Raw genomic sequence first — 15,549 nt, 5'->3', positions numbered from 1 at the left:
TGCCACGATGCCTGACTTGCTGTGAGTTCATGAATGTGATGGTCATGTCATGATTAAAAGACACTTTTACCCAGTACTCTTCAACCTTTTACAAACTTTATTTACAGTCTTTCTACCGTGTCTTTCAAAATGCTAAAATGTTTCATGAACTTAATGCCTCTGCTAAAGATTCACACAGTGGGTTAAATACTGAAAAAGAAATAATCATTATGGTATCATAATTATTAATTATGTTCTTAGGAAACAAGCTGGCACCTTTGCAGAGGAAATTCCTCTCATAGCATTCCTGACCTTTACCTGCATAGTCTGTGCCAACTCCATACAGAAACTGAAAATTACCTTCAAGTATTTGTTTAGTACAGACATCTGTTAATAGCAGTTAGAAGTAACTGCTATATATTAAGTACTATATAAATTAAAAGAAAAGTTAACATAGCTTACCAACTCATTTGGATACACAGTCTGCCTATTCTTGTAAGGATAACAATGTCTAAAATGTAGACTCCACGATGATAAATATAAGTCATAAGTAACTGTGAAAGTTTTGTTGTTTCTTCTTAGTCATCTTATGCTGGAAAGATTAAATTTTCTCTAACAGTTTTAAGTATAATCATATTATCCTTCAGTAATATATTCATTAAATCTTTATGCCAGGGGACACTTCAGGGAAGTCAAAATTCCTTTAAAATAAAGGATGAAGTTATGCAATTATGTGACCAATTGCACTGTAATCAATTCTGTGATCTAATTGCAACTTCAGATAAAGAAAGAACAATGAGAGATGCTAAGATCCCAGGCACAGAGTGTGTTAATGCAAGGACAATCTGAGATTGCTCTGTGTGTGTTACGGATGGGGAAGTGATCCTTGTAAATTTTTTTTCTCAATTTTTTTCAACATTACTTTTATTTAGAGTTGAATAATTAATAAAATCATTCTTTTTTTAAATTCATTTTTATATTGTTTATTCTTTAGTCCTTTTTTACAGTCCAGTCTTCATTCCCTTCCAGGTCTGACCTCCAATCTCTCCTCATCCCATACCTCCTCCCCTCCCTCAAGCCATCTCCAAGAGGCTGTCTCCACCCCTATCCCCACCCCATCAGACCTCCCCACTCCCTGGAGTCACAAGTCTCTCAAGGGTTAGGTACATCTCTCACTGAGGCCAAACCAGGCAGTCCTCTGCTGTATCTGTCAGGGGCCTCATATCAGCTGGTGTTGGCTGCCTGGTTGGTGGCTCCATGTCTGAGAGATCTCAGAGGTCCAGGTCAGTTGAGACTGGTGGTCTTCCCATGGGGTGGCACTCCCCCTCAACTACTTGTTGGGTTTCTCAGAGGGCAGCCATGCTACATTCCTGTTTGCAGGCACACCACATCATTAGTAACAGTGTCAGGCCCTGGGGTCCTGGACCTCCTTTCTCTCGTGCTCTTCTCTGTCCCCCCCCCCCCCCCCGCAGCTCCTTCAGACAGAGACAATTCTGGGTCAGAGCTTTTGACTGTGGGATGGCAACTCCATCCCTCCAAATGATGCCCTGTCCCTTCACTGGAACTCTACAAGTTCCCCCTCTCCACTATAGGGCACTTCATCCAAGGTTCCTCCCTTTGAGTTCTGAGAGTCTCTCACCTCCCAGGTCTCTGGTACATTCTGGACCTCCTCCCCCGCATCTCCTCCCTCCCAAAGTTGCCTATTTTTATTCGTCCTGCTAGTTCTCAGTGGTTCAGTCCATTTCCTCCCAATACCTGATCATGTTTTCCCCTTCCCCTCCCTATCTCCTGTCCCACTCAGATCCCTCCCTCTCTCTGCCCTTCAATGTCGCTTTCTTTTTCCTCCCAAGTGGGGGTTAAAGCATCCTCACTTGGGTCCTTTGGCTTGTTAACTTTTTTGAATTCTGTGGATTGTGTCCTGGGAATTCGGGAGTTTTTTGGCTAATATCCACTTATTAGTTACAAACTATGCATGTCCTTTTGGGTCTAAGTTACCTCACTCAGGCTGATATTTTTTAGTTCCATCTATTTGCCTACAAGTTCAGGATATCCTTGTTCTTAATGGCTAAGTAGTATTCCACTCTGTAAATGAGCCACGTTTTCCATATATATTCTTCTGTTGTGGGAAATCTGGGTTGTTTCCAGCTTCTGGCTATCACAATTAAGTCTGCAATGAGCATAGTGGTACATGTGCCCATGTAGCATGGTGGGGCGTCTTTTGGGTATGTGCCCAAGAGTGGTTTAGCTGGATCTTCAGGTAGATCTATTTCTAATTTTCTGAGGAACCTCCAGATTGTTTTCCAGAGTAGTTGTATCACTTTGCAATCCCACCAGCAATGGGGAAGTGTTCCTCTTTCTCCACATCTTAGCCAGCATGTGCTGTCACCTGAATTTTTTATCTTAGCCATTCTGATTGGTGTTAGGTAGAATCTCAGAGTTGTTTTGATTTGCATTTTCCTGATCACTAAGAACTTGGAACATTTCTTTAAGTGCTTCTCAGCCATTCAAGATTCCTCTGTAGTCAATTATCTGTTTAGTTCTATACCCCCATCTTTTGATTGGTTTGTTCAGTTTCTTGGGGGTTAGCTTCTTGAGTTTTTTTTATATATTTTGGATATTAGCCCTTTATGTAGGGTTAGTGAAGACTTTTTCCCACAATTTGTAGGTTGCGGGTTTTTCCTATCGACTATGTCCTTTGCCTTACAAAAGCGTTCCAGTTTCATGAGGTCTTATTTATTAATTCTTGATCTTAGAACCTGAGCCATTGGACTTCTTTTTATGAAATTTCCCCCTGTGTCAATGAGTTAGAGGCTCTTTCCCATTTTTTCTTCTATTAGATTGAGTGTCTGGATTTATGTTGAGGTGCTTGATCCTCTTTGACTTGAGCTTTGTGCAAGGTAACAAATGTGGCTCTATCTTCATTTTCCTACATATGAACAGACTGTTAGACCAGCACCATTTATTGAAGATGCTTTCTTTTTTCCATTGTATATTTTTGGCTTCTTTGGAACTCAATGTCTCTTACAGAACAGCAAAATAATTGATTCCACTAAACTACTTAGTAATACATTGTGAAGTGGCTTGAAAATGCTTGACCAATGGGAAGTGAGACTATTAGGAGCTGTGGCCTTGTTGAAATAGGTGTGGCCTTGTTGGAAGAAGAGTGTACTATGGGTGTGTTGAGAATCCTCTCCTGGCTGTCTTCACATCAAGATGTCAATCTCTCAAGTCCTTCTCCAGGATCATGTCTGCCTGCACACTGCCATGCTTCCTACCATAATAATAATGGACAGAACCTCTGAAACTGTGAGCCAGTTCCAATTAAATGTTGTCCTTTATAAGAATTGTCTTGGTCATGTGTTTCTTCACATCAATAAAACCCTAACTAAAACACTTGGTAAGCAAACTTTTTTTTGTTGTTGTTGTTTTGTTTTGTTGTTGGTTTTGTGTGTGTGTGTGTGTGTGTGTGTATGTGTGAGTACAGAGTAATGAACTCAGATCACATTATTGATTGAGCCATTCCCCATGCCCTGAAGTTGTGTCTTTGGTTTTGTTGTTGTTGATGGTTGTTTCTTTCACTACTTTTTAATTTATAATTTAATCATTTCTCTCACACCTTTCTTCTTCCAAACACTCTTATATACTACCTTCTTGCACTCTTTACATTTTATGTCCTCTTATTCCACTAATTATTGCTACAAACATGTGTTTATGTGATATATATATATATATATATATATATATATATATATATATATCAGTTTGTATAATGTTACGGTAGTATGAATGTTTTCATGGCTAAACATTTGGATTTGGATAATTAATTAGTGTGTGTTTCCCTGGAGACAATATTTCTCCCATTCTCAGCATTCCTACATGTCTGTAGTTCTTTGTAAATACCAGAAAGCTAACACTGTCTAGCTAGATTAAGCAGGAAGAGTGAATACTAGTGTGAAAGGGTGAGCAAGGAATCTAAAAAGAAAAACTGAGGTATTCAAACACACACTTTAGTTTGTTTTAAATACATATATTATAAAATTCTCCTAATGGAACATTGTATGCATTTTAAGATATTCTTCATTTATCTGGTAATACTTGATAATTTCAAACATACACCTTACTGTACAAGTTGCCCTGGATATCTTAGTGACCAACACAGCAGCTCTTTTCTAGTTCTTTACAATTTACAGAAGGCAGTTTTCCAACAAGGTAACAAAATGCCCAAGAGAATTTCTAAGGAGAAAGGTCAAATTGCCCTTTTAATTTTATAAGATAAAGACCAGGATCACCTGGCACACTGGCTTATTCTTGGTTGAGTGGCATCTTGTGGCAGTAATACACAGAGGAGCAAACCTGTTCCTCTCAAGGTCAGGATGTCAAACTGAGAGAGGAAGGATAGTGGTGAACAAACAAATGAGCAGCTGGGATTGGGGTGGGAGCAGGGCTGGGGGCACAGAGTGGAAGCTGTGGGAGTTGGGGAAGGGGCAGAGTGGAAGCCAAGCCCAGGTGTGGATCAGATTTGCCTGTCATGGTTAGTTATGACTCTTCTCCAAATGAAATTAGAGATCATTACAAGATTTTAAGCCTGAAAGAAATCATGATGCCACTGACATGAAAGATGTCATAAAGAATGAGGCAGAAGCAACAAAATGTACAGTGCATATGTCATATTTAGAGAAACAACACACACACACACACACACACACACACACACACACACACACACACACATTACTTTGAAAAGTTAATGTACCTTTGCTCAACTGACATGAAATACTTAATCAGGTTGGGTTTTTGAATTATGTATATCCATATACCTCAAAGCAAAGAGTACAATTTAGTTCATTTCATGTTTCTCATGAAGTTGAGGAGTTATACAATGCCTATTGTCAACAGAAACATAGGAAAAATATCAAGGTTTTAATACGGAGGCTAATAAAGTGATAACAGAAGATTATACATCTAGAGCTAGGTACATGTAGAAAAGCATCTTTTAATAAATAGCCTTAGAAAAAAATCCAGAGGTGTATTATTGTCTTGTAGTCTGTTTGTTGTGTATGCATGCATATGTGTGTGTATATGTGTGTGTATGTACACGTGTGTGTTTGTGTGTGTGTTTTACATTATGAAGCAACTTCATAGATCTTTTATGTCTAATGAACTACTTGAGTTTCTAGAAATGAACCAGTGGAAGACTGAAACTGTACAGACATTTGGACTTGTATGACAGAATTTTGGCATGTAGCCAGCTTTTAAAATACAGTGCTACAGATATTGACATCAATATAATTGTTCTTTTTAATGCAATAGACTTTGAAACTGGCACCCAAATGCTCTAGGGAAAACATCAAAGGATTTGTAGTCATTAGGGAATTCCTTTAATGATATAAATTTTTGCTCATCTCACACTGCTTTAGCACCAGATTCACACTTGTAATTGCCCATAGTTGTGGTAGCTGTAATTTGAATTGAGTTTACTTTAACAAATACTTTAAGCTGCAACCAATAAAGCATACAATTTCAAGACCTTATGCCACATATTGGTTAAAGAAGAGTTCTCTTTAATTATAATTACTAAGTTGATTCTTCATCTAATATATATTAATATATAATATATTAATATTAATGTATATTAATACTTAATATATATATTAATAAATATTATAATGTATATATATAATTTTCTGAAATTTCTCGAAGAATAAGTCTTTAAAATGTTAACATTTTTGTTATAAATTTAGTCTTCCCAGAATAAAAATTTAAATAATATTTAAACCTTAATAATTATATGTTAAATAGCAGCATTATCTTAATATTTTTCTACTTCCATATTAAAAAATACTTAGAGAGCTTATAATATCTTAGTGAAAGCAAATAATACAGTTCATGCTGCAGATGCCCAGATCTGTCTGCTCATCATCTCACAAGGGAAGTTATGCAGTCTTATCTATAGTAACTAGAAAAAAAATTAATATAGTGAGAGCTTGCCTTTGCTCTCTCCCATGACAATCAGCCCTCTGCGGAAGTGGGGAGTTAAAATCAGCTGCCAGCATTATTTTATTGTCACTACTCAATAGCCACTTTTAAATGCTTAATGGTAAATGCCCTGTGTATTAATCCAGATTGGTGTTTTCAAGCAGCCTGCAAATTGTATATCTGGCTTAAAATTACAGATAAGAAAAAAATCACGAACCAAGCTGCAGTCAACTTGGTTAAAATTTTTGTAAATATATGAACTTGTGCATAATTATGTGTGTAAAAATGTGTTTTTACACTTATTCACAAATGCATACTATTGTATTGGCTGGTACAAGGCATGGCCAACATGGAGAATGAATGTTTAGAATGCTCTGCTGTGGCCACAACTCTTTATTTTCCTCTAAATGCATTTTAAACAATGTGTCTTAGAATGTTTATTGAGAGTCAGAAGTCAGTCATTTCTCTCTCTCAATCTCTCTTTCCCCACATAAATATGTTTAAAGTACAGAACTGTATCTCTGAGTGTCGTTTGAATTGTACTCATATAGTCTCTTTATCTCTGTTTTCTTAAATGGGAATAATGAATGTTTCTATTTCACTGGGTATAAAGAGTATAAAGATGTATAGAAATCTTCAAAATAAAGGTAAATACACTGTAAATACTCAAAAAATGACAGCCTATCATCACTATTCATTGAACAGACTGCAGTCTAGTATTTTGATTTGCACACATCATGATCAAATTTTGCTTTCTTTTTAATTTTTTTTATATAATGTCATACATTCTGAAAGAGGTGCCATGAGTTTAATTAATGTTCCTAGAATCTATTTCAATGTACAGGTTATGGGCAAATTGAAATAATGTTCTTTAACAGGTACTTTAATTTTTAGTATCCAGATTAAAAGAAATAAGGAATCTAATTTATTTTTTTGTTTGTTTGTTTTTGTTTTTTCTCTTTGTGGGGGACTGTGATCCGGGACTCACTTTGTATCTCAAGCTAACTTAGAACTCATGACCATCTGCCTCATAAGTTGATGATATTGCAGGTGGATTTAGTCATCTTTCAGTTATCTATGTATACTACCCAGTCATAGACTAAGAATCCCTTGGGGCTTCATAGTCAAACAATTTCTGAATCTCCAAGCTCCAGCTTAAGTGAAAGAGTTTCTGTCTCAAAATGTACAATAGATAATTTTTGGAAAAAAATGGATGTCACTGTCTGCCTTCCACATACACACTGTGTGGAACAATATTTTATATGATAGCTATTGACTACTGCTAAGACTGGACTTGAACTCTTGGTGTTCTAATTGCTAGCACCCAAATCCCAGCTACTAGAGCTGCACAGTGGTGGTACTGAAGGGTCTAGATTTGGTACTTCTGCATTGAACCCGAAGTTCAGAATTAGATGGCATGTCTTTGATAGTTGATTCCTATGCATTTTTGTGACTAGAAGTTGACATTACCCACTGACTTCCAACCGTCCCATTGCCCAAAAGAAACCGTGGGTTCAAATACAACCACTCTGCAAAAAATGTTCGAACCAACAGACAGAGGCGTGTTAGCACCACTCCTTCAAAGTGATCTCTGTGCTCTGACCCAAACATGCCTGCACATCTTATTGTCTGCTCCTTACTTAAGATTCTATAATTTGCATTGTTTTTACATATTGATATAGATGAAAGCAGTGGTATTTGTTTTGTCTTAGTCACTGGTACCAGACTGTTCCTCTCTCGATCCTCACATTATGAAAAATCACATTTTTTATTTGTTTATCATTGCCCCCCTGTTGCTGCTGGTTTTGTTAAGCACTAAAAATGAATATAACTACACTATTATATTAGGACAAGTATATTTTGAAATTTAAGAGGTTGAATCTAAGAATAATAAGATAAACCATAGTACTGTGTCAACTATATTTATTTTTGTCTATTACTGTCAGTATTAGAAAGAGTATTGTGCTCTTCAATAAATTACTTTTTAAGACTGATGAATTTCTGCATGTTAATAGAATAAAAAACAGAAAACTTTATCTTCTAGTGTTATATTACCTTGTAGATTTAGAAATATAAGTAGTCTTGCATATCGAAAAGCTGAAAGAAAGGAATAAAAATGATGGAACATTTTTATCGTTATCTGAAGATTCTATCGTTATCTGAAATAGAATTGCTTGAAAACAATGCAAACTAAAGCAAAGGCATTTATTTACTGTACCTTAAAAACCCATGTGTTATCTGAGCTTGCTGTGTGAAACTTGGGCCTTCACTCATAATTTTAGAGATAGAGAATGGAAGACCAGGACAGGCTCAGTAATCCAGCAATGAAGCCATGCTGGACTTCATAATAACCTGTTTCAAAGAAAATACATCAAATAGGCAAATCAAACAAAGCAAAAAAATTTCTTTATTAAACATAGAACCCCTGAGAGACTAGGGAGATGATTCAGCTTTAAGCGCTTGCCCTCCAAGCTTGCAGATTTGAGTTTGGTTAACAACCGCCACATAAGTGATAGGTGTTGGGTAACCACAGTGATGGAGAATCAGATACAGGAAGATCTAGGAGCTTACAACTAGCCAGTCTAGTTGAATCTGTAAACTCCAGGTTCATTGAGAGTTTGTTTCTTAAAAACTATATTGGGAAGATTGAGAAAGACAGCTCTTGTCAATTGCTAACCCAGATGTGCACACACACACACACACACACACACACACACACACACACACACACACACACTTGAGATAGGCAGTTAAAGGTACATGCTCACTAACACATCTGAGATCCTAAGATGGATACTCAGCAAGAGACAAGAGAAACAAGTTACAAAGACAGATCCTTTAAGCTTTTTCTTGAATGTCAATATGTCTATGAGAGCACCCTGAAAGCCATGTTTTTGAAGAGTGTAATATAGGCATCATTTAAGTTTACTAATGTTGCTTTTTATAATTACAGCTCTTCAAATAATGTTCATAAATATATACAAATAAACATGTGTAAATAATGATATTATCTAAAAAAATACTCTGAAAGTTCAAATTTTGTATTTCTGATCAAATTAATGCACTATAGTTATAATTTTACTTTTCTTTGTTGTGTTTTTTTGTGTATTACAATAAACATGCCTACAATATAGTTTATAGGGATGTATGCATATACATACTATGTATATATATATGTATGCTTCAATTTTCTGTATTTTAAGTCATGAAAGTACTTAAAATCATAAAATCAAGATAAGTGAGAGAACCAGAAAATTGATATCACTCACACACTCTTCAGAACTAAGAGCTAAGTGCAACCACTTGAGGCAAAATAAACTGTGGTTGTTTTATGTGACCTTTTCACTTTCAAATATATATATTTTTAAAAAAACTATTTACTGGGAGACATAAATATCATTGTTAATGTAAAATAGAATTTGAGTGTCTTCATCAGAACTTCTTGACATGTCAGATTTCACTTATCACCCAGTTGAGGATTCCTGGTCACAGACACAGTCACACTGCTCTGTTGTCATGTGTCACCTCTTTGATCATGAATGATTAATGCAACATCTTAAAAGGTCCTTAAATAATTCTAACAAACAGAAAGAAATAAGTGATAGAAGATACCTCCAGCTAGATTCGGGAGAAAATATTAAGGTTAACATCTAATCTATAAACATGACCTCTATGAAGAAAGAGTGAAGCACAATGCCTGCTTTCAAAAATTCAAAATATGACAGAGGATTTTTTTTACCTCCTAAGCAAGACTATGGAGGGTCATATAGTAGTCTTGGGAATAGGAATAAAACTGTTCAATTAATCATTTTCTTGTATTAATCACTTCGACTTTGTTCAATTCTGTGAATGATTAAAAAATGTTTCTTACCACAAAAAGAAACAATTAACTCATAAAAAGACATGAACATAAGCTCTTTTGGAAATCTAACTACAATGTAATTCCAGTTGAATTTCTTTTCTAAAAAAATATTTTTATTGGATATTTTATTTATTTACAATACAGATGTCATCCGTTTCCCCATTTCCCCTCCCTAGAAACCCCATCTCATCCTCCTCATTTTTTATGCTTTTATACCATTTTAATTACATGCATGTATTAAGGTCAGTTCTAGGATGAGGGTCTAGCAATACAATGCATCCGAATAGTCAAGGAACAAGCAATACAATAAACACAGATAGTCAAAGAAAAAGCAAGGCATTAAACTCAATAAACGTGAACACTCCAGTGATCACTGTTTCTAAGGGCTTATCAGCTTATCAGGATGACCAAAGTATCTGAACCTACTTCCCTGTACTAGCCCAAGGTGATTTTTATGTCTGAAGCCTACATCCCTGTTCTAGCCTAAAATTTAAATTTCTGCCTGAAATTACTTCTTTGTTGTAGCCTAAGATTTAGATTCCTACCTTAAATTACTTCTTTATTCTAACCTAGTATCAGATTCCTGCCTGAAGCCTATTTCCTTGTCCTTGGCCAATGTCATATTTCTGCCAAGCAGCCGATTTCCGTGTCCTTGGCCCATGTCAGATTCTTGCCATCCAGCTGAACTTAAACACAAATAATGGAAGTAATTATAACAGATTTTCAACACGGGGGAATAGAAGGTCCATGCAGGCCATTGTGTTAGTCACGGTTTCTATTGCTGGGACAAATCACAATGACCAAAAAACAAGTTGGCAAGGAAGGGGTTACTAGACTGAAAGTTCCAAATTGTAATCCTTCACTGAAGAAAGCCATGGCAAGAACTTACACAGACACTGATGAAAAGGCCACGGAGGGGTGCTGCTTACTAACTTGCTCCTGTGGCTTGCTCATGCTGCTTTCCTGCAGAATCCTGAACCACCAGCCTAAGGATAACATTACCCACAATGGGTACCTCCCCCCTCCCCCCCACATCAATCACTATTTTTTCTAAACAAATAAACAAACAAACAAAAAACGTTAATGCTAAACCGTATGAACACATTTCTCAGTTGAATTTTTCTCTTTTCAGATAACTCTAGTTTCTATGTCCATTTGACACAAGACTAGCCAGCACAGTCAACAAACATAGTAACTATAGACAGAGATTGATACTGAGGGATTCTGCATAATAAAGAGGGTATACAGGATTTAAACCGAGGCCTTTCTTGCTCTATTATACTTTCAAATTACACACACCTACACACACACACACACACACACACACACACAGACACATACACACACAAAAACTGTTATCACAAATATAGATTTAGAACATTAATAATGTGTACTTCAATTTTTTTTTGTCAAAATTGTCTTGGAAGTTTAACTTTACTCAGATAAAACCCTGTGAATAATTATAAAGAGTACATATTTTACAACTCAAATTTATTTTAATTAGTCTTTTGGAAACATCTCTTAGTTTTCCAATATACAGACTGCATACTTGACCATATTCTTTCACTTAAAATATTTAACATATAACGATGATGACAAATGCACATTCAAGTTCATATTTACAAAATGTTATCGGCATAAAGACAGAAATATGCATTTATCTTCAAACAAATACAGTAATAACATTTTCATTCTAAAAGTGTTGTTAAAAGTCTGAGGAGACAGAAAGTAGATGACCAGCTGCCTGGTAATGAGCAGAGGGAGACAGAGTAGCTGCCAATGAATGCAGATAATTGGGCAATGATAAAATGTAATGTTCATGATGGCAATGGTTGCCTCACTCTGTGAACAGGCTAAAGGCCATTCCGCTGCACATTTTAGATAGAGTATTTACATGGGACATAAATTTTATAAGCATATAAAAACTGATATTTGCCAAACAAGTGTTGTGACTTGAAATGTGGCTGTTTATAGACTTTCCCGCAATATAAACTGTACACTGAAACAAAAAAGGAAATTGTGTGCCCCTCATAATATCCGTATTTTACCTTTAAAATAGTATTATAAAAACAGATAGACAGACACCTTAATTCTTGTAGAAATATGTACAATTTAACTTTCCTTTAATAAATTAGACAGTGTGCCTTCCTTTCTCCTTTGTTCTATTTTAAGATTTTGTGTTGAAGAGTTGAGTGGATTACATCATTTCAGAAACCCTGGGCTGGGCATTTGGGAGAAGGGTTAGGTCCCCAGCTGGATGACTCATGTCATAGTTTATGACTGTAATTTATTGTTTTGTGCACCAAATCTGGAATTATGGCCACTTCAAGGGTCAACATCACAATGCCTTCTATCATAAGTTAGAATCCCTGATTCTTGCAGCTGGTTAAGCTTTAGTTGGCCAGTTATAATTATTTGGAAACTAAACCTCAGTATCATGTTGGATTTTTTTCTTCTTTTGAAATAAAAGGAACAATTAGTTTGCATTGTGTAGTAGTGTTCCTTGCATTATGAAGAAAATTAATTTAAAAATGTAGATCTCACTGACAAATGTGAATAAAATTAAGAGTTTGCATGCTGTGGTAAGAGGGGAGAGAGAAGGTAAAGAATGTCCCACAGGTGGAGCTTTTTGCAGTAGATTCAGGTGGATGTTACCCTGACAAAATTTTAAGAATGAAATGAGAAGTAATAGAACCAATGTAAGTTATCATAGAAAATATTTGTATTGCTAAAAAAAAGCTACAAATTGTGCTTGTGTGTGTGTCTAGGTTTTTTTTTTTTTTCATTAGTATTTATAAAAGAAAATACTGCCTAGGTTGGCAGAGTTGAATGGGAAAGACAAGACTTGTATGGTTGGCAGTGAAACTCAGGGATGGCACATTCATAAGCCTATTTCTCTCCTGTCAAATGAGGATAATATAGTCGACCTCACAAGGTTAACATGAATATTAAAGGAAATGATGTGTGAAAGGCCCTGTTAATGCTTCTAGCCTGGTATTAGAAACGCTCTAAATGAGACCTATTATTAGAGGCAACATCACCAAAGATAAAAATTGACGTTCTGTAAATCCTTCCAGTTGATATTTGAAAATATGGAGATAGCCAGATGAGATAAGAAGTACAGAAAAAGTCGGAGTTGCAAACAGATCTGTCAGGGAGATTTGTTCCAAGGAAGGATAACTGGTCAAACTGCATTTGTTTGATTCATTCTTCCTCGGGTGTTGTCCGACTAAGATTCCATGAGATATCCAGTCCACTAGTGACCTTGGTCAAGGACTTCTTGTCAAAAGGAACACTGTGGTTACAATTGAAGTTTACCTCAGGACTTTTCAGAGTCCTGATGAGTCTTCTGTGTGAAGAAGCTCTTGTTACATGATCACCAGCACATTGTGAACACTGTGAATATTGTGAACAAATATTTTATTTTTCTATAATGGTCCTAGAACAGGACAATTCATAAATTCCTGGAATCAAAGGGTAGTAAGATGGCCCAGTAACTAAAGGTACTTTGGTCTGAATTCCAGCACTGGAACCTACATGATGAAGAATTGAAAGTAACAACCAAGGTGCTCCTGTGATCTTTATTACGTGTGCCATAACATTCACAGGTGCGCACACACACACACACACACACACACACACACACACACAATAAATAAATGAATGAGTAAAATGTAGCAAAATTATTTTTAACATTTGGAAAGTAACATGAAGACTTTTTTTTTTTTTTTTTTTTTTTTTTTAAAATAGAAAGTCTCAATGTTTAGATCTGGCTGGCTTATAATTCACTGGGCTGGCCTTGCATCAAGTGAAGACAATATTGAAATCACACAACCATATGCTCATCTTTTTGCCAAAGTACCTATTATGCTGATTCTGATTTTTCTTTATATTCTGCTTATTCATACTCATGGATAGTATGGTGGCAGGTGGTGCTTATTGGTGGTGCTGGCAAATATTTAACAAAAATATATTTTATGAATGATTATTAATACAAATAAAGAAAGATTAGCAATGGATTCCTTGTGTGATATCTCTTTATATTTTTTCACACACCTGGGGATGTTAAACTGACTCTCACATCCTTCAGTGGTAGACTGCTCAGCCCCTGCCAACGGACCCTAGAAATCTCCCTCTTGTTTGCACCATTCACAGCATACAAAGAAAGTTAATATATTGTTCTAGTGCATTTGATTATCTTATATTTAATCAACACACAGACATATACATACACAGGCACACACACATGTGTTCATAATATCTAGTGCTATTTCTTTTGGTTATTTCATACGTGAAAGCACAGTGAATATTTTAGAATATTTTAAGCACATGAATACAAATATATTTTTCAGGTCTGAGGATGAATAAGGGTGCCATCACCCCTCCACGTTCTTCTCCAGCAAATACGTGCTCCCCAGAAGTGATTCACCTGAAGGATATCGTCTGTTACTTGTCTCTTCTTGAAAGAGGAAGACCCGAGGATAAGCTTGAATGTATGTTCTGCTAATTCTATTTACTCACGAAGCTGGAATTTGGAGGAGATATTGGTTGTAGATTGATGTAATTATACTTGCCTAAATTTTTTGTTCATTTAAATTAGCTTTCTTAAAATTTAAAAAAAAAAAGCAACAAAAATCAAAAACCAAAAACCCTTTTGTCCAAATCAATCGAAAAGTTATTATTAAATTTAACTAAAATTGCATCTCAGTTGTATACATATATTTTATTAAGAAATGTTGAAGTTTCGTTAGCATGATGTGAAATTCCATCCATGTTTATCTGTTTATCAAAGGGCTCCTAAATGTTTTATCCTTAGCTCTTTTGAATTAGCAAGAAGTAATTAGAAACATTGAAATGTTTGACAGAGCATTTATTCACCTTTTTAAAGAAAACTTTCCAAATCTTCCAAGCAGGAAGTGAAAAAATCCCTCTGCCCTCTTGTGTGCATATGTACACCCCGACAGGCACGCATGTGCACACACACACACGGATCCCAAACCCAACACAATTTACACTCTTCTCCATGGCAACCTCCGTTCGCCATCACGTTAACATTTTTTTTCACAGTGAAATTTCTCAAATACCTGATATATAAAACTTGTTTTTGTATACCATTAATAATCAAGCAACATCTTTGTTTCTTTTGCAATACTACAGGTAGGAAATGTCTAAGCACCTATTTAATGCTCTTTAATAAAGTGCAGTGACTGCGCTCCCCCTGGTGGTAATATGTACACATTGCAGCGAAAGAGTATCCTCTTCAAATGACTGTAACTGTAAAACTCATTATAACCACAGCAGGCGCTGTGTATATTCAGCAACTAAATTAACCAGATTATAGTAAAGAGTAAAATGAATTAAAAATTTACTACCAAAACGATAGTAAAGATAATAAAACCAAACTTCCATATTGCTTAATAAAATTAAAATTAACGTAGTGTATTAGAATTGCAATTACAAAATGTTTTAGTTAAATTTAATTTTAACTCTTTGATAATACTTCTCACAAGGAAAGAATTTACGATGGCTCTCTAGGAGTTACAGTAACCAGCTTAGGTTATGAATAAACCATGTGAATATTATTCTTTAAATATGTATTTATTATTCATAAACATTGAGTATTTGCATTTCAAGATTTATTTTGTGTTCCTAAGAACATGGAGAGATCTCTCTCATTCCAAAGTAAACAGTGAATTTCTCTTGAAGTGACGGCCAAAGAGAAAGTTTGCTCA

The 15,549-nt window shown here is 35.6% G+C and overlaps 1 protein-coding gene across 5 annotated transcripts in view; it reads left to right on the top strand.

Annotated features, from left to right (window-relative positions):
* Dgkb (diacylglycerol kinase beta) overlaps window positions 1-15,549 on the top strand; it is a 625,059-nt gene that overhangs the window by 166,830 nt on the left and 442,680 nt on the right. For all 5 annotated transcript variants that reach the window (XM_076941963.1, XM_076941961.1, XM_034514239.2 and 2 more), the window contains one exon: window positions 14,170-14,310. In XM_076941963.1, coding sequence (XP_076798078.1) covers window positions 14,170-14,310 — 141 coding nt within the window. The remainder of the gene's footprint in view (window positions 1-14,169; window positions 14,311-15,549) is intronic.

Source organism: Arvicanthis niloticus, chromosome 11 (genome assembly GCF_011762505.2).
Source record: "Arvicanthis niloticus isolate mArvNil1 chromosome 11, mArvNil1.pat.X, whole genome shotgun sequence".
Taxonomy (NCBI): Eukaryota; Metazoa; Chordata; class Mammalia; order Rodentia; family Muridae; genus Arvicanthis; species Arvicanthis niloticus.
Note: the sequence above shows the minus strand (reverse complement) of the source record. Positions and strands in the feature narration are given on the sequence as shown.